At 38.1% G+C, this 24,814-nt stretch overlaps 2 protein-coding genes across 4 annotated transcripts in view; both read right to left on the reverse strand.

The window, feature by feature from the left end:
- Window positions 1-24,814, reverse strand: part of LOC136265857 (uncharacterized) — a 425,715-nt gene that overhangs the window by 200,371 nt on the left and 200,530 nt on the right. The window lies entirely within an intron of this gene.
- LOC136265875 (uncharacterized) overlaps window positions 1-24,814 on the reverse strand; it is an 83,836-nt gene that overhangs the window by 5,131 nt on the left and 53,891 nt on the right. Inside the window, exons 13-19 of the mRNA XM_066060817.1 lie at window positions 20,568-20,600; window positions 19,273-20,508; window positions 18,965-19,219; window positions 18,771-18,898; window positions 18,487-18,603; window positions 1,590-1,880; window positions 419-683 (exon numbers count right to left, since the gene is read on the reverse strand). Of these exons, the coding sequence (XP_065916889.1) occupies window positions 419-683; window positions 1,590-1,880; window positions 18,487-18,603; window positions 18,771-18,898; window positions 18,965-19,219; window positions 19,273-20,508; window positions 20,568-20,600 (2,325 nt within the window). The remainder of the gene's footprint in view (window positions 1-418; window positions 684-1,589; window positions 1,881-18,486; window positions 18,604-18,770; window positions 18,899-18,964; window positions 19,220-19,272; window positions 20,509-20,567; window positions 20,601-24,814) is intronic.

Here is a 24,814-nt window from a genome sequence, read left to right on the forward strand (position 1 = left end):
GCACAGACTCTGAATCCTTGCTTGTCAAAATGCATGTCACAGAAAAGATCGATATACTCTAATAGAACAGTCAGCTGTCTGATTATATTCTGACTGTTCTATTAGAGTATATCGATCTTTTTCTGTTATATGTATTTGGTAAGCAAGAATTTATGGTAACACACAAGTGTTCTGCCTATTATGCTAGCATTATGCTCAATGCTTTCAGGCACCTATTATGCTCATTATTATGCCAGCATAATCGGCGGGTCCCTAGCCACAATACAGGGCTAAATGCCATAGAATCATTTGTTTCAAAGTATAACTACAGTATCATTATTTACAATTCCTAATTTTCCCTTGTATGTACAGTTTATCTAATTTGCAAACTTTGAAAAAGTTAGATGAATATAACACGTATATACATATATTAATTTACCATCTACTTGGAATATCCACATTCCTGGAATACCAACATTAGATGTATGAGTAATATTGATTATGTTAGGAGTTAGAGATCCAGGAATGGTTATGAATTTTTTACCATCACCAGCATTAATGCCTGCTAAAGCTTCAGTTCCACCAAGTCCATCATCTCCACCAGATCTATCACCAGTAGTCCATTGTATTCCCCCATAAGCATATAGAAATATTACAAATGACTCAACTCCATTAGTGGCTAGCACACACTGGAATGTGTTGGTCTATGGTTAGATTGTAAATGTGTATAAAATGAAACAGCATAAATGAACTACTGTGTATGCAACTGTCTCTAGAAAAACAAATCTTATCACTTATTTACAAGTATCAAGAAACACTCTCTTTAAGTATTTAAAGTGTTGCATTGCAGCCCACCAATGGTTAAAGCTATTGTACTTGTACCAAATATTTACACATTTTGCACTACAGTAATTCCTTGCCTTTCAAATTATCTGTTGTCTGCTAATATAGATATTCTTTGTGGGATTTTGCTATTTCAGACATGTTACAATAAGGGTGGTTAAAAGGACAAAGGCTGTTTATAAAAAAAGAGAAGTGCATGGAGGGAAATTAGGCCAAGTTGTGGGTATTTCAGGGCTCAAAGCTAGCTAAAATGAAAAGAAATTACGGCACATGTCTTTATCCAACACCACAGAGCTATACAGTCACATACACCCATTACCATATTGGCCAGACTTCCATCAAGGCCCCAGACTACTTGTATGGCTTACTAGTGGGCTGTGATAGTGTATTCGTGTAGCTTTGCATTGATGACGAAAAATTAAACCTGTTGGCATGGACCAAAAGACCAGTTTTCACAGACCTTGTCATGTATGGGGTAGCTTATGCTTCAATAGTGATTTTAATCTAAACATTTAAATACAGTACATGATCACCGGTGTTCTATACTCATTTTGCTTGTTAAATGTAACCCACTGGACCATAATTTAGAGAACACAACTTTACTTATGGCTACATACAGTGTATACATGTAGCATTACATAATTATTTAACCCATGTGTGCAACTATTTTTATCAGTATAAAATAAATATGACATTCTAAAAATTGTTGAAACTGCAATGCATTGCATAAATACCTACTATATCAATACCACCATATACACACTTACTTTATCAGTGTTCTTATGATAGTAACCAACACTATCCCATGTAGCTATAATCATGTTTGTAATAATTAAATTCAGTGATATTGGATAAGCTGCTCTTATTTCATTGGTTGCTCTAGCAAGGAGACTAGGATCAGTGGTCTGACGATAGTAAATATCTCCGGTTCCGCTGGTGTCAACATCAGACCAGTATGGTGCAATGATCTTATCGATTCCACTCAGTGGTAATGACAGAGGAGTTTTTGTACTATACATGTATCTTCTTTCAAGACTAATAACTCCATCAGCATTTATCTGTACATGGACAATACATGGTACCACTTATAACACAAATTGTAAATATTTGGTACTTTGGTAGGGTCCATAATGCGAAAAATTGATATCCTCCAATCAACTGCCTAACTATTGTCATGTGTTAGGCTAAGTGTAACACCAGCGTGGCAGCCAAGTTTGTCATTTTCTTCTGGTAGAAAACAATACAAATGTCTTAAAATCACGTGATTTTTTGTTGCAGCGGTTTGTAGGGTTCTTCATATGCCACGATATTCACTCTCAACATTGTTCAAGTAGCCTATCATCAACTCAAAGTACTGGTGGCTTGATTTTATTGGTCTGTTTCTGATGGCAGCACAATCTGTGCGGCTTTTTGGCGACAAACAAAATGTTTCTTCCTCTGGAGCACAGGACAAGCAGAACAGCAACTGCGCCGTGGGTCAGCAATGACCAGTACTAGGTAAAGCATCTGGAGCATGGTTATAATTGTAGCTTGTTAGCCATCTGGTTGAGCCATCTATATGCTGAAATTTGGCCAAAACGATGCAATTTTTGCAAACAAATACCAGAATGGTTGATAAATCAGTATGACAGTCTCCAACAGCAAGGATAGGAAGCTTATAAGCACTTAATAATACGGCTATCTCACCCATTAAACACATAGAGCAATCCAATGCATGAAATAAGAACTTACGTGATCGAAATTCAAATTGCGGAAATACTCATGAAATCGCTTTCATTTCTGAAAAGAAACCTTAAAGTGCACTCCTTTTGTAAATATTTGTGTTAATTGCTCACTCAGGCATGTTCTGGACCAGTGCAGGTGTGTCTTATGCTGTGATGGCATCATAGGGAGAGTCTTAGACTGCTGGATAATCGAGATGCTGAACCTAATTCATACAAATTTATTGTCATTTGATTTCAAGTGATTTTAAGGTAATTGGAATAGATTATGGGTGTATTTTCCTAAATTTGAATTTCAATCATATGAGTGCCTATTTCATGCATTGGATTGCTCTATGTGTCTACTTGTCAAGATAGTTGTATTGTTAGATGTTTATAAGCTTCCTATCCTTGCTGTTGGAGACTGTTATACTGATTTATCAACCATTCTGGTATTTGTTTGCAAAAAGCGCGTCGTTTTGGCCAAATTTCAGTATATAGATGGCTCAGCCAGATGGCTAACAAGCTTCAATTATAACCATACTCCACATGCAGGTACTTTACCTAGTACTGGTCATTGCTGACCCATGGCACAGTTGCTGCTCTGCTTGTCCTGTGCTCCAGAGGAAGAAACATTTTGTTTGTTGCCAAAAAGCCGCACAGATCGTGCTGCCACCAGAAACTGACCAATAAAATCAAACCACCGACACTTTGAGTTGATGATAGACTACTTGAACAATGTTGAGAATGAATATTGTGGCATACGAAGAACCCTACGAACTGCTGCAATGAAAAACCACGTGATTTTAAGACATTTGTATCGTTTTCTACCAGAAGAAAGTAATAAACTTGGCTGCCACGTTGGTGTTATTCAAGTTACACTTAGCCTAACACATGACAATAATTAGGTACTTGATTGGAGGATGTCGATTTTTCGCATTGCGGAATCCAACTTTGGGAGAGACTTGACTATAGGGAGATCTCACACAGTTATTATGGACATTGAATAAGATTAACCATCTCTAAATGTGACTGGATTTTGGAAAAACGATCCAAATCGCATATTAGAAGTTTCGAGATAAACAGTTTTAAAGAATCCAAGCCAGCATAACTCTCCAAGGATAACAAGCACACGTATGAAATTTACACTAAAGATGCATCAATTTGTCACTTTTCAGATTACTTTCAGTACTTGTAGCTGCTCGTAGAGTTTCCCACCAAATAAGATAGAAAATCTGAGTAGTTGGATGAGCAAAGTAATATCACGAGTACTCACAAGAGGGTGGGGGGTGGCAGGGTGGGCAAGGGTTAGACCTCAAAATGGAGGCAGACCACAATTGGAGTCCAGAGACGAGATTACAGGGTTGTACTGGCTCCTTAGTGGCTGATATGTAGCAAAATCCACAGAAAAAACATCTTGCCAACATTATCAGGCTGTCCACCAGTAACCCACTGATTCTTGCCAAGCCAGGTCCTTTGCAAGGCCTAAAAGTTCTACACACCTCCCAGAAAAAACGTCTGTTGAAACCAGCCTCGAGTAGTTTGAGTGGTACTGAGTGTCAAAACTACTAGTAGATAGTGTAGCTATCCACTGGAGGTGTTAGTTTGGTTTTGCCTGCTGTGCGATTTGGATCAGTTTTGTAAAATCTGGTTAAAAATGTGACTGGATTTTAGAAGAATGAACCAAATTGCACATTAGAAGTTTCAAGACAAATGGTTTTAAAGAAATCTAGTCAACATAAACGTGTATGAAATTTACACAAGAAATGCATCACTGTTTAATTTTCAGACCTTTTCCAGTACTTGTAACTTGCAGCTGCTTGTAGAGTTTTCTACCAAATAAGACAGAAAATCTGAGCAGTTGGAAGAGCAAAGTGGTATCATGAGTGCTCACAAAGGGGAGGGGGTGGAAGGGTGGGCAAGAGATAGACTTCAAAATTGGAGGCAGACCATGATTTAAGTCCAGACACGAGATTACAGGGCTGTGCTGGCTTCTTAGTGGCTGATATTTTTGCAAAATCAACAGAAAACACAATTGGCCAACATAATCAGGCCATCCACCAGTAAACCACTGATTCTTGTCAAGCCAGGCACTTCACAAGGCCAGAAACCACTAATTGAGCTCTCCACACCACAAAGAAAAGACACCTGTTAAACCAGCCTCGAGTAGTTTGAGTAGTAAACTATTAGTACGATAGAGTAGCTATCCACTAGTGTGTGTTAGTTTGATTTTGCCTGATGTGCGACTTGGAACAGTTTTGTAAAATCTGGTCACAATTGTTGGAAGACCAATTTGCACCGTCACATTAGGTAAACTTTAGTGACAGGTATGCTGCCAATGTTAATGCTATAGTCATTATGTTTGAACATAATTATGTACAGTATGTAAAGTACGTACCAAATTTTAAAATTATGGGTGACTTTCTTTGAGCAAACATGCCAAGTTATTCTTATTTAGAATTATTGATTGCAACTTTACACTTTAGCAAAATGCTAAAAGAAATCAAGACACACGGTAGTGTGTCGTGTGGCCAAGAAGCCAGCACACAACACCCGTGAGTATATTGACATGAAGAACAAAAATGCGATTTCGCACCTCCGTAGCTCTGTGCTGCCTTTACAAAACAAGACGATCTTTGCTTTGGACATGCACGCCAACGTCAGTACAACACATACTAAATTTGAGTAAATCGCTTCAAGCATTCCCGAGATATGCGACTTCAAAAAATTAATTGGCTTAGTTTCTTTGTTTTTCTTCATTTTTTTGCACACATATAAAAACTACTATAAAACGCGAACACCTTATCCGATTGTCTTGATATTTGGCACACAGAAGGGGGGTATACAGGCGCATCAGGATACCAAATTTGGCTGGAATAGCATAAACAGGCAAGGAGTTATTAGCGATTATTCACGAAAAATAACACCAATATGTTGCCACGCCTACAGGGTAAACCGCTTATGGAAAGAAGCTGAAAATCGGTACGTGAATAGGTTGACTAATGAATCTCAAACCTCCTATAGTTTCAAAGTAATCGAGTTAAATACCACGAAGATATAATAAAAAAACCAACAGTGTGTGACAATTATGCAATCGAGATTAGCTAACAAAAAACGTTCACTTGCCACGCCTACTCAAAAAAACGTTTGGGGGAACCATTTGAAAATTGGTGTACAGGTGGAATATTCATCTTAGAAAGACCCTTCAACGGTGTCAGGAGTGGATCTAGGATTTATAAAAGGGGGGGCTAACTCAAGGTACTAATCCCGGCTCTTGGGTAGAGGTGTGCGAAGTATACTTCCCAGCATGCTTCACATGCTGGAACTAGGAGGGTCTGGGGACATGCCTCCCCAGGAAAATTTGAAAAATAGATGCTAAAATACTGCAATTTGGAGACATTTCCACATAAAATTCATATTTATTTTCTGCCTGTAGATATTTTATATACTGTCTTTAGATTATAGGTATGGCTCTCTGAAGCATTTTGCTAATGGAAAAGTTTGGGTAGGTACAGACAACCAAGTACATGATGCACCCCTCTCACAATTGCACAACACTGAATAGGTGCATGTTAGAATAATAATGTTGAAAGTGGAAAATTTTGAAATTTGAACAATACAAGATTGAATCTGAGAGCATTTTCAATGGAAATTATGTACCTTAATTAAGTATTGCCATACATATTAACTACACAAGTAGATGAATGAAGCCTTTTAAACAGACCAATGCACTTCATTGTATGTATAGGTGCAGGCAGATTTGGAAAAATTCCATAACAGAACCAACTACATGTTTCCAGTGAATGTTCTAGCTGACTGCTCTATTAGAGTATCTCGATCTTCTACACCTCCAATGCTGATTCGGGTTCTTGTTGCATTAATTTTAGCATAAATCCACTGATAATACCTTGGAAAGATGTTTATAAGGTGGTTTTATGAGTATTTGTATTATTAGTGATCATATAATTATGCTAAGACAAAATTTCATTATAATACTCAGCATATTGATCAAGTAAAGCCTAAATATGAAGGGAGGGGGGGGGGATTCAGCCCCCAAAGCCCCCCCCCCCCCCCCCTAGATCCGCCCCTGGGTGTAGAAGAATCACACTTAAAGCAACAGAGTTATAACGCGAGATCCAACTCGGTGTAGCAAGTGCAAGATCGAAATACTCTAATAGAGCAGTCACCCTAATAAAGCAGTCAGCTAAGAAATAAATTATAAAGCATTTAACTATGCGCTGTAGAGAATTAAACTCAATTATAAGCCACTCTGTATAGAACTCAACTACAATAAAGTCACCCTGTAGAGAGATTAGCTAGAAACAAGTCACCCTGTAAAGAGATTAGCTTGAAACAAGTCATCTGTAGAAAGATCAGCTAGAAACCAGTTACCCTAAAGAGAGTTCAACTATATTTCAAGTTACCCAGCGGAGAGCAGCTGGAAACAAGTTATCTTATAGAGAGCTAGAAAAAAGTCACCCAGTAGAGAGATGAGCTACATAATCATCCTGTAGAGAAATCAGCTGGAAACAAATCACCTTGTAGAGCTAGAAACAATTCACCCTGTAGAAAGATCAACTAGAAACAAAGATAGAAACAAAGAGAGATTAGCTAAAAACCAATCACCCTGTAGGAAGATCAGCTAGAAACAAGTTACCCTTCAGAGAGTTCAGTAGAAACAAGTTTCCCTGTAGAGAGATTAGCTATAAACAATTGATATTATTCACACAGTAGAGATATCAGTTAGAAACAAATCTCTCAGTAGAGGGATCAGCTAGAAAAATCACCCTGTAGAGAGAGTTCATGCAGCTATAAGCAAGTAATGTGGTAATAAAAATAAATAAAAGAAACAAAAGAAAGAAGAAAAGAAAGAAAAAAACAGAAAGTATTGAAAGAAAAGAAAGAAAGTAATGTATGAAATAAATTAGCATTGTCCACCCTTTAAAGAGAAGCTCAACTTTGCTCCATACACTGTATGCTCTATTAGAGCATGTTAAGTTTTAAAATATTTCCAGACACTGAACAGGTCTGAAGTTTGCTGTGCAGCATCAACATATAGAAAAAAAGTAATGTAGGAGTTTTTCACCTTTTAGAAGATTGCCTTTTTCGTGCATACCTTTGTATGCTCTGTTGGTGACTGTAAACATTTTAAAATTCTTCCAGACACTGAACAGGTCTGATATTTTCTACGATGCACCAACATCAAGACACACGGTAGTGTGTCGTGTGGCCCAAGAAGCCGGCGCGCCACACCGTGAGTATATTTACAGGAAGAATCAAGACACACGGTAGTGTCGTGCGGCCCAAGAAGCCGGCAGGAAGAATCAAGGCACACTGTAGTGTGTCGTGCAGCCCAAGAAGCCGGCGCGCCACACCATGAGTATATTTACAGGAAGAAAGAAAACGTGATCTTCACACCTTTGTAGCTCCATGATCACTTATTCGATTGAAACTAGTTTCACTACAGAGGTGCCCGCCAGGTAGGCCACGCCACATACCAAATTTGAAGGAAATCTCCATTGCCGTTTCTGAGATATGAGTGGCCAAAGTTTCGTTTTAATTTCTTTCTTTGCCGTAGGGGAGCTACGGGGGCTTTGATTTCTTTTTGCACACTTGGCAAAAATTGCTATAAAACACAAACTTATAACTTCATTGTATTGATATTTGGCACAAGTAAAGAGCGTATAAAGGTACATTCGCGTACCAAGTTTGCTATGAATCTGATAAATATCCAAGGAGTTATGAGCATTTATTCATGTAAAATAATATGAAACTTTTGTCACGGCTACAGGGTAAACCGAGTAGAGGAATAACTTGAAAATTCGTGTGTACATAGGCTGATCATCATAGGAGTGCCTTTTGGTGGTTAGAACAGTAACATACTTCAGCTACAAAATTATAAAGCAAAAACCGAGCAAGTGTAAAATCGCGGGATCGGGATACTCTAATAGAGCAGTCACTGGGGGGCAAAAAAGGTGCATAAAAATGTCGAAAAAAAAAAGAACTGATCATACTAGAGTTCGAACCAAGGACCTCCATACCTAACGTCTGCATCCTTAACCACTGAACCACTGCTATCTTGGCTGATCACTTCACTTAATTTCTACCTTATAAATGAAAATTCTAGCTTAATAAGTAAAACTGATCTACCAATAGAAAATTTAGATTGTTCTAGAACATTCTATGTGTGTTCTATTGGATGATTTCAGCGAAAGCAAAAACGTGTGCTCTATTAGAGCATTAGCACCATACTATTGTTGCAACACTTTGAGGCTCAATCTAGTAGCTATTTCATCAAATCAGAGCCATTTTCGTATTGATCAGTGATATATTTGTAGTATTAACTTAGTTTCGCCCCCAGGCGGTCTGTGAGCATACTAGTTTGACTGACTCACGCCAATCATCATCATCATAATCATCACAATAAGCGCTATATGCTAGCAAAACTTGTGATACAACAGCCTGGAAATTATATCCCAGTAAAAAGGTGCAGGATTTGGTTTTTGAAAATACAAAAAGAAGTGAAATCCACTCTAAAACAGCCAAGCTGTAAAAAAGGGTGTGGCCCTCAAAAGCCTGGGTGAAAAAAGTTGTGAAATCAAAAGTGGTGGCCAAGAAATGGCTGCAATGATGTTAATGCAAAAAAAAATTAATAATGGCTTTGTGCATTGTTAAAATTTTTTTAGCATTAACATCATTGCAACCATTTCTTGGCCGCCACCTTTGATTTCACAACTTTTTTCAACCAGGCTTTTGAGGGCCACACTCTTTTTTTACAGCTTGGCTGTTTTTGAGTGGATATAGAATAAAATAATGTAGAAACGATATGAGTTGTTCAATCTTTAGAAACTTTACTTCACTCCATACACTGTATGCTCTAATAGAGCAAGTTAATTTTTAACATACCTCCAGACACTAAAAAAGGTCTAGTGCATTAAATACAAAACAAAGTAATGTAAGAAAGAAATCAGAGTTGTTCATCCTTTAGAAGCTTAGCTTTGCTGATTAACTTTGCTCCATACACTGTATGCTCTTTTTAGAACATGTTAATTTTTAAAATACTTCCAGGTCAAATGTTTGCTAATATGCCAAGAAGAGAGATCAGCTAGAAACAAATTGCCCTATGAAGAGATCAGCCAGAAATCACCCTGTAGAGAGATCAGCTTAATTAAGTCACCCAGTAGAGACATTTCAAGCCACCCTGTAGAGAGTTCAGCTAGAAACAAGTCACAGACCAGATCATCCTGTAGAGAGTTCAGCTGGAAACAAGATACCTTGTAGAGAGATCAGCTAGAAACACATCACCCAGTAAAGAGATCAGCTAAGTAATCATCCTGTAGAGAGATCAGCTGGACACAAATCACCTTGTAGAGCTAGAACCAAGTCACCCTGTGGAAAGATCAGCTAGAAACAAAGAGATTAGCTATAAACAAATCACCCTGTAGAAAGATCAGTTAGAAACAAATCACTCAGTAGAGAGATTAGCCAAGAACAAATCACCCTGTAGAGAAGTCAGCTAGAAACAAATCACCCTATAGAGAGATCGGCTAGAAACAAGTCACCCTGCAGTGAGTTCAGCTACATTTCAAGTCACCCTGTAGAGAGTTCAGTAGAAACAAGCTACCCTGTAGACAGATAAGATAGGAACAAGTCACTGTGTATATAGAGTTCATGAAACTATAAGTAAGTTGCCGTGGAGAGAGATCAGCTAAAAACAAATCGTCTTGTAGAGATAAGCCAGAAATAAATCAGAGATCAGCTTGATCAAGTCACCCAGTAGAGAGTTCAACTAGAAACAAGTCACAGACCACGTCATGCTGCAGAGAGTTCAGCTGGAAAAGGTTACTTTGTAGAGAGATCAGCTAGAAACAAATCACCCAGTAGAGACATCCGCTATGTAATCATCCTGTAAAGAGATCAGCTGGACACAAATCACTTTGTAGAGAGATCACCTAGAAGCAAATCATCCTGTAGAGAGATCAGTTGGAAATAAATCACCTTGTAGAGCTAGCTAGAAACAAATCACCCTATAGAAAGATCAACTAGAAACAAGTCACCCTGTGGAAAGTTTAGTAGAAACAAGTTGCCCTGTAGAGAGATCAGCTGTAAACAAGTCACACAGTAGAGATACAGTATCAACTAGAAATAAATCTCTCAGTAGAGAGATCAGCTAGAAACAGTTCACCCTGAAGAGAAATCAGCTGGAAACAAGTCACCTTGCAGAGAGTTTAGCATTTCAAGTCACCCTGTATAGAGCTCAGTAGAAACAAGCTGCTGTGTAGTGAGATCAGCTAGAAACAAATCATCCTGTAGAGAGATCAGCCAGAAATAAACCACCCTGTAGAGAGATCAGCTTGATCACGTCACCCAGTATAGAATTCAATTACTTTTCAAGTCATCCTGTAGAGAGTTCAACTGGAACAAATCACCCTGTAGAAGGATTATTTAGAAACCAGTCACCCTGTAGAGAGATCGGCTAGAATCAAGTCACCCTGCAAAGAGTTCAGCTAGAAACAAATCACCCTGTAGAAAGATCAGCTAGAAACAATTCACCCTGTAGAGAGATCACCTAGAAAAATATCACCCTGCAGAAAGATCAGCTAGAAACAAATCACGCTGTTGAGAGATTAATAGAAAAATCACCCTGTAGAGTGATAAGCTGGAAACCTGCGACCCTGTAGAGAGATCAGCTCAATCAACCTATAGAGAGTCAAACTACATTTTAAGTCACCCTATGGAGAGGTCAGCTACAAAAAAATCTCTCAGCAGTTAGAAACAAATCACCCTGTACAGTATTCCGTTAAAAACAAATCATCCTGTAGAACGATCAGCTAGAAATAAGTTACCCTGCAAAGAGTCCAACTATTTTTCAAAGTCACCCTGTAGAGAGATCAGCAAGAAAGAAGAGCCCTAGAGATCAGCTCAAAAGAAATCACTCTGTTTAGTGACAGGTAGAAACAAATCACCCTGTAGAGGGTTCACTAGAAAGAAGTTACAAAGTCACCCTGTAGAGAAATAAGCTACTGTATATAGAAACAAGTTATCTTGTAGAGAGATCAGCTAGAAACAAGTTACCCTGGAGAGAGATCAGCTTGAAACAAGTAACCGTGTAGAGAGATCAACTACATTCTGTAGAAAGATCAGCAAGAAACAAGTCACCCAGTAGAAGAATAATTTGAAACAAATCACCCTGTAGAGAGATCAGATAGAATCAAGTCACTCAGTAGAGAGTTCAGCTAGAAACATGTCACCCTGTAGAGTGTTCACCTAAAAAAATAATCCTGTTGAACTATCTTGCAATTCATTCTGTAAGGTTATGAGTCACTCTCTCCTGAATTCAACTACAAACTGTTCACAATGTAGTCTAAGAGTACAGCTACATACATTGCAAGTTTCCCTGTAGAAATAGCAGCTAAATACATATGCATTTCCCTGTAGAGTATTCAGCTATATTAGATTAACACAATATTGTAATTAATACTGAATAATATTGTTAGGGGTGGTCCACAATTCTCTGCTTTTTTGCAAGCGTACAAAGAGTACTATTTTTTCTAACCCCCTCCCCCACCCCAAAGTGCACTGTATAAATGTTGACACATGGATGTATTGTATAACAGAACAAACACACGGATACTTTTTAAAATTCATGTCTGGTATTTGTTTGTCTTTTAGGCATCTTATCATTTTGATGCTTTTGAAGCTAATACCCTGAAAGAAATGTTCCTCCAGAGCGGGCATTGGTACCTGATGCACATTTGCAAATGTGTACATACACATCATAGAAACAGTTCTTGGCTATCTTCAATGTGTTCATACAAAACCATTCCATCACTGGTAGTAGCAACAACAGTACTAGTTTGTTGGGTATTCACCATAGTCTGGAGTCAGGAGATGTGGGTACATTCTGTAGAGACAGGTTTTCTCTATGGGCAACCCACAACTATGTAGTGTAAACAAATTAGCACCCACATAATCCAGCCTCCCATACCCACTAGTAGTTTTCCTAAAACCAAAACAACAACACCAAAACAAAAGTAACAAGCAGTGTAGCTACATGCTATTCAATTGTAGCTGTTTATCAGTGTTAATTGCTAGACTAAAGCTAAAGCTAAAGAGAAAGAAAAGTAAGTGCTGTTATAAAAGTATATAAAGCCTGTAGTACGTGTTATCACGCTGATAACCGTCTTATCTGTAGATTCAATGAGCTTCATCTTTGTCTTTCCTTTAGCTAATAAAGCTTCTTTTCATTGGTAGTTAAACCTAGTTTTCCAGAGTTCGCCAAAGCACACCATTTCATCCAATCATGTGTTGGCTTGGGCCCACGCATTAGCAGCATCAGCTCGCTGTAGTCTGCAATTTAATTGGACACTGAATTGCATTAATTAAGTAGCAGTAGAAGTTCCCTACTAGAGTCATGCTAGAGCCTTATCACTGCATTCGGATTTCTTGCCAACTCACGTGATTGGCATTTTTAAAAAGCGTACATGCAATTTTACCCCCTCCCCTAGCGTACGGTTTGTATGCTCACAAAAAAGCAGAAAATTGTGGACCACCCCTTATAGTATACATGCAAACAATTTTAAAAGATTTTTCATCATATCCAATACCTATAGAAAAGAAAAGGACAAGTTAAAAATAATACCCAAAGCTGGCCATAGGCTGGCTTTAGGTATGAAATTACAAAAAGAAGTGATATCTAATCAAAAAACAGCCAAGCTGTAAAAAAAGGTACGGTCTCCAAAAATGCCAGGGTGAAAAAAGATGTAAAATCCAAGGTGGCGGGCAAGAAATGGTTGTGATGGTAGGTTAATTGCAAAAAATTTAATAGCAATAATTCAGGTGAATTTGGTGCTGAATCCTAGTGAAACTTGGAGGAGGCAACACAAATCCATCTGAATTATTGTTACTGATTTTTTTGCCATTAACCTACCATCACAGCCATTTCTTGGCCGCCACCTTGGATTTCACATCTTTTTTCACCCTGGCATTTTTGGAGTCCGCACCCTTTTTTACAGCTTGATTAGATTAGCTTATCTATACCAAATGTAGTGAGCCCCAAAAAAACAGAGTGAAAAATAGTTGTAAAACCAATGATTATATGTGACTGGATCTGCGAAAAGGGGTCTTATATCCTTTCCAATAGCATGTACTTGGCAATCCATAACGTGACTTGTGTGTATGGTTCCAACCTGAGATTTGGTCAACGTATACTCCTAACATAGCACTATTCCTGGATGTAATTTTAAGACAATAGGTTAAACACAGGTTGAGGTATGACTCGTCAAACTTGGAAATTTGGAAAGGCTATTAGACCCTTTTTCGTAAATCTGGTCACAATTATTATGAGCCTTCTAAAGCTGAGCCATAGTTGAGCTGAACCACTGAGCCACAGTTGTGAAACCAATTATATAATCGATTATTGACCTTTTGGCCTTTGTTGTAGCCAAAAAATGGCTACAATGATGTTAATGCCAATCATTTAATAATAACAGTGTAAGCTTTACACTTAAGTTTTAAGTATTGAATGTCTGGTGACTGCTCTATTAGAATATCTCAGTTCTCAGTCATTCATTTTACACATGCTTGGCATTAGCATTATACTATAACTCTGTACCTGTCACTCTGATTCACTTTCAACCACAAGTTATGATGGATAGACTATCCTTACACTGATATTCACCTCACTACCATAAGTGGTTTGTCTTATATATTTTTACAAATCTGATTCTCTAAATTGTGCTAGTGCTATCAATTCTTGATTTTCATATCATATAACTCTGTGGCTGCTATTTCAAACCACAAAAGTTTAAGATGCAGGGTTAACCTATCCACATATTGATTTTCAATTCATTAATGTACAGTACATGGCTTGTTCTGTAGCCATGACAACAAATTAAATTGATTCTTTACATCAAAAAGTATTAACACTGCTCTAACTCTGCAATCACTTATGGTATTCAAACCACAATTGGTACGTATCAACCTTCTTATTGTATTGGTTTGCAGTGTTCGTATGCATGCAAAAAGAGGAGAAAATGAAGGAAAAATAAAGAAAATTAGTCAAAATTTGAGTGCCTATATTTCAGGAATGCTTAGCACAATTATTATTGAAGTTTGGAGGGAATTCACAACAAAATTATAAAGGTAGCACAGAGCTGCACTTGTGAGAGAATTGAGTTATTGTTCTTTCTGTTAACAACACACTGGTGAGGAAAGTATAGTATCTAATTAAAAAGCTTTCAAGCTTTAAAAAGGGTGCGGCCTCCAAAAAGCCAGGGTGAAAAAGATGTGAAAATCAAAGGTGGCCACCAAGAAATGGCTGTGATGGCAGGTTAATATTAATGGCAAAAAAAATAATAACCACAATTCAGGTGAATTTGCATTGCCTCCTCCAAGGATTCGGCATCAAATTAATCTGAATTGTCATTATTAAAGTTTTTGCCATTGACGTACCATCACAACAATTTCTTGGCTGCCACCTTGTATTTCACATCTTCTTTCACCCTGGCTTTTTTGGAGGCCATACTCTTTTTTAACAGCCTGGCTTTTTTTTTTGATTAGATATCACTTCTTTTTGCAATTGTATACCTAAAGTCAGCCTATGGCCAGCTTTAGGTAATTGTATTTTTTTTCTTGTCCTTTTCTTTACTACAGGGAGAAGATTATTATGAGGGAGAAGATTTTTAGCTAAATGTACATTTAGGCAATATTATCAGTTAATACACAATTGTGTTGATTGATAATAAAAATTAAGTCACAGAGGTTGAACTGTTTGCAGCTGAATACTCTACAAGGAAATGTGTATATAGCTGAAATTTCTACTGGGAGACTCATAATATAGCTGCACTTTTGACTACATGGTTGCAATTGAACTCAACACAGAATGACTCATAACCTAACTAAACTATCTACAGAAGGAATTGCAAGATAGCTGAACTTTCTACAGGATAGATTTCTTGTACAGTGTATAAGTGAATTCTCCACAGGTGACTTGTTATGCAACTGAACTCTCTACAAGGTGACATGTTCTCTAGCTGAAATCCCTACAGGGTGACTTGTTTCTAGCTGTTCTCTCTACAGGGTGACATATATGTTTCTAGCTGACCTCTCTATAGGGTAATTAGTTTCAAGCTGAACTCTCTACAGGGCGACTTATTTCTAACTGATCTCTCTATAGAGTGATTTATTTCAATATCTACAGGGTGATTTGAAATGTAGCTTATCTCTCCACAGAGTGACCTGATCTCTCTATATACACAGTGACTTGTTTCTAGCTGATTTCTCTACAGGGTGGCTTCTTTCTAGCTGAACTCCCTACAGAGTAACCTGATCTCTATACAGAGTGATTTTTTTGAGCTGAGGTTTCTTGTTTCTAGCTGATCTCTCTACAAGGTGATTGAACCTTTTGTAGGTTAACTTGTTTATAGTTGATCTCTCTACAGAGTAATTTGTTTTTAACTGAATACTGTACAGGGTGATTTGTTTCTAGCTGATCCCTCTACTGAGAGATTTGACTGTAGCTGGAGTCTCCACGGGGTGGCTTGAAGTATATTTCAACAGAGTGCCTTGTTTCCAGCTGATCTCTGTACAGAGCAATTTTTTTCTAGCTGATCCCTCTACAGCATGATTTGTTTCTAGCTGATCTTTCTACAGGGCGACTTGTTTCTTGCTGATCAGTGACTTCTTTCTAACTGAACTCTCTACAGGTTGACTTCATTCTATCTGATCTTTCTACAGAGTGACTTGTTTCTAACTAATCCTTCTATGGGGTGATTTGTTTCAAGCTGATCTTTCTATAGTGTGATTTGTTTCTAGGTGATCTCTTTACAGTGTGACTTGTTTCTAACTGCATGATCCTTCTACAGGGTGATTTGTTTCAAGCTGATCTTTTTACAGGGTGATTGGAATGTGCTACAGGGTGAAATGTTTCTAGCTAATCTTTCTACAGGGTGATTTGTTTCTAGGTGATTTTTCTATAGGGTGACTTCTTTCTGGCTGAACTCTCTACAGGGTGATTTGAAATGTAGCTGATCTCTTTACAGGGTTACTTGTTTCTAGCTGATCTCTCTACAGGGTGATTTCATGAACTCTGCAGGATAACTTGCTTCTAGCTGATCTACCTACTGATAGACTTGTTTGTAGCTGAACTCTCCACAGGGTGACTTATTTCTAGCTGAAACACTCTAGCTGAACTCTCTAAAGAGTGACTTGTTTCTAGCTGAACTCTCTACAGGGTGACTTGTTTCTACAGAAGCTGATCTTTCTACACGGTGATTTGAAATGTAGTTGATCTCTCCACTAAGATTTGTTTGTAGCTGAACTCTCCCCAGGGTGACTTGATTCTAGTTGATCTCTCTACTGTACGTATGTGGTGACTAGCTTAAAGCTACATGAACTCTCTCTACATAGTGACTTGTTTCTAGCTGATCTCTCTGATTTATTTCTAGCTGATCTCTCTAGAGTGTGATTTGTTTCTGGCTGATCTCTCTATGTACCCTGTAGCTGGTCTGAATACCTTGTTGTAGCTGAACTTTTGTCTACAAGGTGACTTGTTTGCACTGTCACTGAATTCTCCACAGGGTGATTTGTTTGTAGCTGAAGTCTCTACAGGATGACTTTATTGTACAGTAACTAAACTGTCTCCAGATGATTTTTTTGTAGCTGAACTCTCTAAAGAGTAACCTTTTCTGTAGCTGAAATCTCTTTAGGGTGACTTGTTTAATACTGAATTCTCTGCACGTTTGTAGTTGAATTATCTACAGGGTTACTTGTTCATAGCTGAACTCTCTACATGGTGACTTGATTGCAACTGAACGTTCTAATAGAGATTTATTATGAAGCTGAATGTTCTATTAGGGTGACTGCACTATTAGAGCACAGTATCTCAGTCGTGCACTAGTTACACCCATTTGACTTAGGTATGTGGTTTTTATCTGATTCCTTATTAACCACTGAAAGCTTGTTGTAAATCAATTAACCTACCTCTCTACCTATTTTCAGCTGATTCTATACACTAGTTTTCCGGTAGGTGAGACAATACTTTTTATTAACAAAACTTGATCGTGTGCTTTTTACACAAAGTTGGCGTTTTTGCTATAACTCCATGACTGTTGGTGTGATTTCTTTCAAGTCACAAAAAGTTTGCTCTATGATAGTTACTCCATGTACAGACCGATTTTCAAGTCATTCCTTCAAGCAGTTTACCCTCTGGCCTTGACAAAAAAAATTGCTGTTGCAATTTGTCAAAAATCGCACATAACGCCCTTGTTTTTTAACCAATGTGTACGAAAGGTAGACTGTAAACAAGCTGTATTACATCCTTACTGCCCTCCAAATTAGAAGAAAATTGACTAAAGCATGCAACTCCATGACTGTTGGTGTGATTTCATTCAAGCCACAAAAGGTTTGCTCTATGATAGTTACTCCATGTATAGACCAATTTTCAAGTCATTCCTTCAAACGGTTTACCCTTTGGCCTTGACAAAAAAAACCCGCTGCTGCAATTTGTCAAAAATTGCACATAACTCCCTTGTTCTTTAACCAATGTGTACAAAAGGTGGACTGTAAATGAGCTGTATTACATCTTTACTGCCTTCCAAATTAGAAGAAAATTGACTAAAGCATGCATGCATTATAGAAATTTTTCTAAGTGTTGCGAAAAGAAGGATAAGAACAAAATATGAAGGGGCTAAGACGAAGTTTAAAGAGACAGATGGCTTGGTGGATTCAGCTCAAATTTGAAACAGAAAGGTGCCCCACCCTGACGGAATTACCACAGCAAAACTGGTTAATTTCTAGGCAGGCACTGTTGAGCTACAGATGCATAAAATAGCATTTTCTAAGTTCCTGTAAAATTCACACTTGTCTGTCGCACACCCGTACTTGGGTGCACAACACACTATCTTACATGTGTCTTGATAGCATATACTGTATAATTACAATAAACGTATAACACTCAACATACATATACTTGACGAGTGGCTGCACCATCAAAAACAAAATCTTCAGATAACAAAACAGATGAATACGGTGAATATTTTCGTAAAGTGATGTCATAGCTTGCTGGTCCAAATGGATAAAGCTATACAGAAAAGAAATGACACATTCATATGTACATACATAAGGTGTAAGTGTATTACAATAAACTCAAGTTATAATATTGTAAGTATGAAAGCTTTCTTAAACATTTAAGACAACACAAGTCATTTACTACTTGTACATGCTCTGTACAAACAAACATAGTCATACTTTTTGACTCTTTTCACAGAATCGTCCAAAAAACCTTTCACTGCAGGTACAGTTGTATGTCACCTGGTTGATGGTATTGACTACACTGCAGTTACCACTGTTAATGCATGGAGAAGGTTGGCAAGGCACTGTAAATATACATCACAATGTGTGTAGTTTTACTCACATCAAAAATTGTTAATTGTTTTGCATACCTTTAGGCACTGCAAGTTTGAAGACACCCTGACCATAGAGATTAACAGCAGCTACAAACACAAGAGCACTGTTAAAGTAGGGTAGTGATATTGTGTGTTGGTTAGCTGGAACATGATGATAAAATTTCCCACTAGAATTGACTCTCTGTACAATGTACTGGTAAACGATCCCATTAGGAACAACTGGAGGTGTCCATGTGACATTGATCATTCCATCAACTAGCATTACTACAGCACCTTGAACTGGTGAAGGAGCTGGAGAATAGTGTACACATAAGATGTAGTTTGCATAACAGATTTCAACATACCTTGTGATGGTAGGTCAGTAGCTAGATCAAGTTTCATTCCAGCTGGAAGTGCATATGTATCAGTCCCACTAGATCCATATATGATAGCTCCAAAGTTAACAACACCTTTTAAGAAGGTTAGTGTATGTCTACCAGCAGGTAGTTGTAGTACTCCATAATAATATACACTTTCATTTAGAATAAATACCTCCCAGCTGACAGTCGCAGGATTATCATCAAGTAATATGGGAATAATATTAGGATTAGTTCCCACAACAGTTAACACAACATAACTATTGTTGGTATTCATTACATAGTAATCTTCAAACTGGTCAATTGCTGGTATGATAGTCATGAAGGTGTCTAATGGTGGCTGACTGCTATCTATGAATTGTATGATCAGAATATTCTCATCAGAGTTAACTATGCAGTGATGATGAGTAATGGATAAAACAAGGTGTTGTCTAAAGCCAAGATGATAGTTGTTACTCTCATAGTTGATTCCATCACTAGTACAGTTAATTGACACACTAGCACCAATATCAGATGATATCAACTTGAACATGTTTCCTATCAACCCACTGACATTGGTGTGTAATATGAAACTGTTCCCCCATGAATTGAATGGAGGAATTTGCTCAATAAGAACTGAACAATTGTCAGTACTACTTGTAGCACAATAATGACCAGAATAAAGTAATATTGCTTTATTAGCAGTTATTCTAGAACCAGTAAGATCTTCACTACTGGTAATCATCACTGACTTTCCAACATCTAGAGTTATAATGTACTCCTCTCCCCTTTGGACTGCATATTTATTAATTATAATACCAGTATTTGGAGCTATTCTAACTTCTGTACTATTGGTTAAGGCAATAATTTGGATAATAGTCTGATCATTTGAATGCAGCTGCTGTAAATGATCACCCACAAAGTCAACAGATGCTGCATAGTACACAAAAGAATGACTTGCAAATGGATTCATCATCAGGATAAGACTGTAGTCACTTGGCATTCTCCCAGCAAGCGTTAATACTGCAGTGGCCACTACCTTGCCACTATCTGCTAAATAGATTCTGTCACCACTAAGGGCTCTTGTGACACTGTTTTCTACTAAACTAGGACCAAAGCAACGTGTACATCCATACAGATGGCAAACTGGAGTAGAGAAATTGTACAATGAGAAGATTTGCAGTAATACATTAATTCTGTTGTCAAATTTGATTCCTCCAAATGCTACAAGATCTTGTTTTTTTGCTATATACAACGAGTAGCTTTAAATATTACAGGAATGTGCACCATATGTGATTACTTACCTGGTAAAAAATTTTCATGCTTATAACGATAGTCTGCAGAAAAGAAACAGTATTAGATTGTACAAGTATTAGATTGTACAAGTATTGTTAGCAACATGATATTATAAAAGTAATGTATTTCTATATTTATAAACTGTTAAAAATATTCCATTGAAGGTACTGTAGCATCTGACGAAAATTAATGACGCAACAATTTTTGCCAACGTAATATTAGAGAAGCTGAATGAAATCGGTTACTGCTTTCTGACCACCTGGATCGAAGCTTAGCCATTGGCATTTCAAGAGTATGTCTCTGTTGCAGTATTTTAATAAAACAAGAATGGCCTCCTTCATCCTAGGGGAGAGCTTTTTTCTTCTATTTCATCACCAGCGATAGCCGGCATTTGCAATGATGCCATACCATGATAGACAGCTACTACACGCAGTAACAGGACACATTAAATGAAGTATATATACAAATATGATGGAATGAGCTTCTAGCTACAGTAATTCCACTCCAGCCCACTGCTTGAGTTCGCGACGGACAACTCTGAATCAGGGGCTCGATCTCTCGTGCAGCCTCTATAGAATGGAGATGCCACAATTAAGTTTCACTCTGCTTGTCATTCTGCTTCTCCAATATACAAAAAGGACAGTACAATTTTAACGAATTAATGTAATAAAGCATAAAGCTACACAATTCATTGTTAAAAAAATTTTGTCGCCCCAGGACACAGTTGAAAAATTTTTAACACAAAAATTTAACTTGTGAAAATTTCTCGCAGCTTATATTTATAGAAATATAGTAGTATGCTGCTGTACATTATATACGTAGCCAAATACATATGTGTACACATTGTTGATGGTTTGAAACAAAGGCAGTTATTATGATTTATACATGACACTTATACAGTTAATGTTAATTACAGGCTTGAAGTCCACTTAAAAACTGTAAAATTCTGTTTAGGTGAACTTAGCTCTTGGAAGACAATAATTTGGTTCTTTATCACCTACAGTACTGTACATATTTATAAGTATATATCAAACAGTGTGGTAGTACTGTTAAAGTAGGGATCCCCCCAAAATGATGCCTGTAAAATTCATCCTAGAAACATCTTACATGACGAAAAACACTTTTATAGAATAATATTAGTCCATCTAACATCAAAAACAGCATTAAAAAATAAGAAAACACAGGCGGCTGGATATAGAATTTTAAAAATCATCATATCTCGAAATTTTGCCTGCCTGCCTGCCCTGCCTGCCTGCCTGCCTGCCTGCCTGCCTGCCTGCCTGCCTGCCTGCCTGCCTGCCTGCCTGCCTGCCTGCCTGCCTGCCTGCCTGCCTGCCTGCCTGCCTGCCTGCCTGCCTGCCTGCCTGCCTGCCTGCCTGCCTGCCTGCCTGCCTGCCTGCCTGCCTGCCTGCCTGCCTGCCTGCCTGCCTGCCTGCCTGCCTGCCTGCCTGTCTGCTGACTACAGTTGCAAAGCCAGAGGCAGCACACAGCTACCAATTTAGCCACAATAGCAAACTCACCAGTGGGATGTGCCTTTTGAGGATCTGATGAATGCTTGTCCTCTGTGCCTTGCATTTCCTTTATCTTGTATTCTTCATGCTAGCTAGGAAAATGGATCGAGGCATACAGTTTTTTGTATCACCTGCATTGTATCACTTGCATTGCATCTCCTGTATTGTGAATCTCCCATTACTGTGCCATTGCCACACCACTGTAAATGTACTTTCATCTTGTAGTATATCATGTTATCAATTTAGGACATACGGCCCAGCTCATATTAAAAAAAAAACGTAAGATAACAGTTTCTAGTGAAATACCCTGCTTCTTTTATCACTGACAACTGCTCTTGGAAACTTCAGCAGCCATGCATATCTTAATCCAGTACCCTGATTCATCCTCATTAAACATTATAATTTTAGGACTGTTTAATGGATGCATAAGCTTCATTGCTAGCAGGCATGCATGACTCATGAGATTCAATACCATAGATATGAGAGCATATACTTGCACCTCAACTTGTGATAATCATGCAGGAGGGACGGTGACAATACATTATGTGGTATTCCATGGTCGGGTATTCAATACAACGTAATAGTAGCAGGCCCTCATGATTGTAATTGCATATATCACTCATGTTTACTGTTTTTCATCCACACACACTGTGCTGGTACATGCCCCATTTGTAGATTGCCCCATTGGTGGTTGTACTTGGTTGTATGTGCCCCGGGCCTAATAATAATAATAATAATAAATATACAACCAAGTACTAAAGATAATACAAAATGTGGTTAAAAGTATGTCATAGATAATGAATGAATGAATAAATAAATAAATAAATAATGTTTGAGAAAACTATAAGGCCTAAGGCTTTGCATCCACCAGGACTAGAATCCATGTTGTATGAAGAGACAATTGTATAATAGGTGGGTGTTTTCGTAGAGGTGATAGAAATGTATGACGATTCTATTTAATGTCGATCAAAACAGTTAGCACGTGCTGCTCACTACTAATTAACCAGGCAGATTCTAGACAATCGAACTACTGTCATTTGTGTTTGAAAGTGGGCAACAGCGACTATTTTGATTAGAAGATGAGTGTTTGCTATGGCTGCTTAATGAACAACATGATCGTAAGTTGCTAATTGCTGGAGGTTAGTTTGTGTTGGTCAAAACACTTTGATAGTCTTGCTTCTTTAGTCTCGCGTAACTAGGCTACCTACATTCATGTATGGGATGGGAGAAAGCCTCACCTGGCAGGCCATTGTGCAAAGAAGGTGCAGTTTCCAGCTGGTGAGTTTGTGTGATGATGCATAGCTCTCCACCTGAAGCCTTTTAGTGCCAGGAGTGCCCAGACTAATCATTGATAAGGGCCCTGAAAAAACTCCAAAATCTTCACTGCCAAATTGCATCCCATGTACTGAACACTGATGGAGAGAACAAACACAACATACACAAAATGTGCCCTTAGGCTAATAAATGCTGTGTGCATGGTTGTGCTTGCTATTAACTGCTATTATTATGTCTACTGCCATCAACAATGCTCCATAGACTTGTACACACTGACATATCTGTGAAATTCTGGTATTGTATTTCAGCCACATTTGTTCTCCAAATTTTTTTTTTTGGTCTTGCAGCATATCCATGGCATCATGTGATCATTGTAGTACAAATGACCCAGCTCACGTTAAATCAAGACACACGGTAGTGTGTCGTGCGGCCCAAGAAGCCGGCGCGCAACCCCGTGAGTATATTGACAGGAAGAAAGAAAACGCAATTTTCGCACCTCCGTAGCTCTGTGCTGCCTTGATGAAACAAGACAAATTTTGCTGTGTACATTCCCTCCAACTTCAGTACTCCACATTCCAAATTTGAGCGAAATCGCTTCAGGCATTCCTGAGATATGCGACTTCAAAAATTGGCTTAGTTTCTTCGTTTTTTTTTCTTCTTATTTTTCTTCCTCTTTTCGCACACTTACAAAAACTGCTATAAAACGCGAACGCGTTATCCGAGTGCCTTGACATTTGGCACACAGAAGGGGGGTATAAAGGCGCATCTCGGTACCAACTTTGGCTGGAATACCATAAACAAGCAAAGAGTTATGAGCAATTATGCACGAAAAATAACACCAATATGTTGTCACGCCTACAGGGTAAACCGCGTATGGGAAGAAGCTGAAAATCGGTGGGTGAATAGGTTAACTATTGAACCTCAAACCTTTTGTGGTTTGAAAGAAATCGAGCTAAAAACCAGGAAGATACAGCGCAAAAATCAACAGTGTGTAACAATTACGCAATCGAGATTAGCTAATTTTTTTATTTTATTATTATTATGCTTGCCACGCCTACCAAATAAACCGCTTGGGGTAATGCTTTGAAAATCGCTGTACAGATGGAGTTATCATCTTAGAAAGGCTCTTCAATGGTGTAGAAGAATCAAACTTAAAGCCACGGAGTTATAACACGAAATCCAACTTGGTGTAGCAAGTGCGAGATCGAGATACTCTAATAGAGCAGTCATCCTAATAGAGCAGTCACCCTGAACAGAATTCAAGAGATCAGTTAGAAATAAGTAACCTGTATAGAGATCAGCTACAAACAAATCGCCCTGTAGAGAGTTCAGCTACAAACAATTCACCCTGTTCAGACATCAGTTAGAAGAAGTTTTCTTGTAGAGAGTTCAGTTACAAACAAATCACCCTGTTGAAAGATCAGCTAGAAGATGTCACCTTGTAGATAGTTCAGTTACAAAGAAACCAC

The sequence above is a fragment of the Dysidea avara genome, chromosome 1 (assembly GCF_963678975.1).
Source record: "Dysidea avara chromosome 1, odDysAvar1.4, whole genome shotgun sequence".
Classification (NCBI taxonomy): domain Eukaryota; kingdom Metazoa; phylum Porifera; class Demospongiae; order Dictyoceratida; family Dysideidae; genus Dysidea; species Dysidea avara.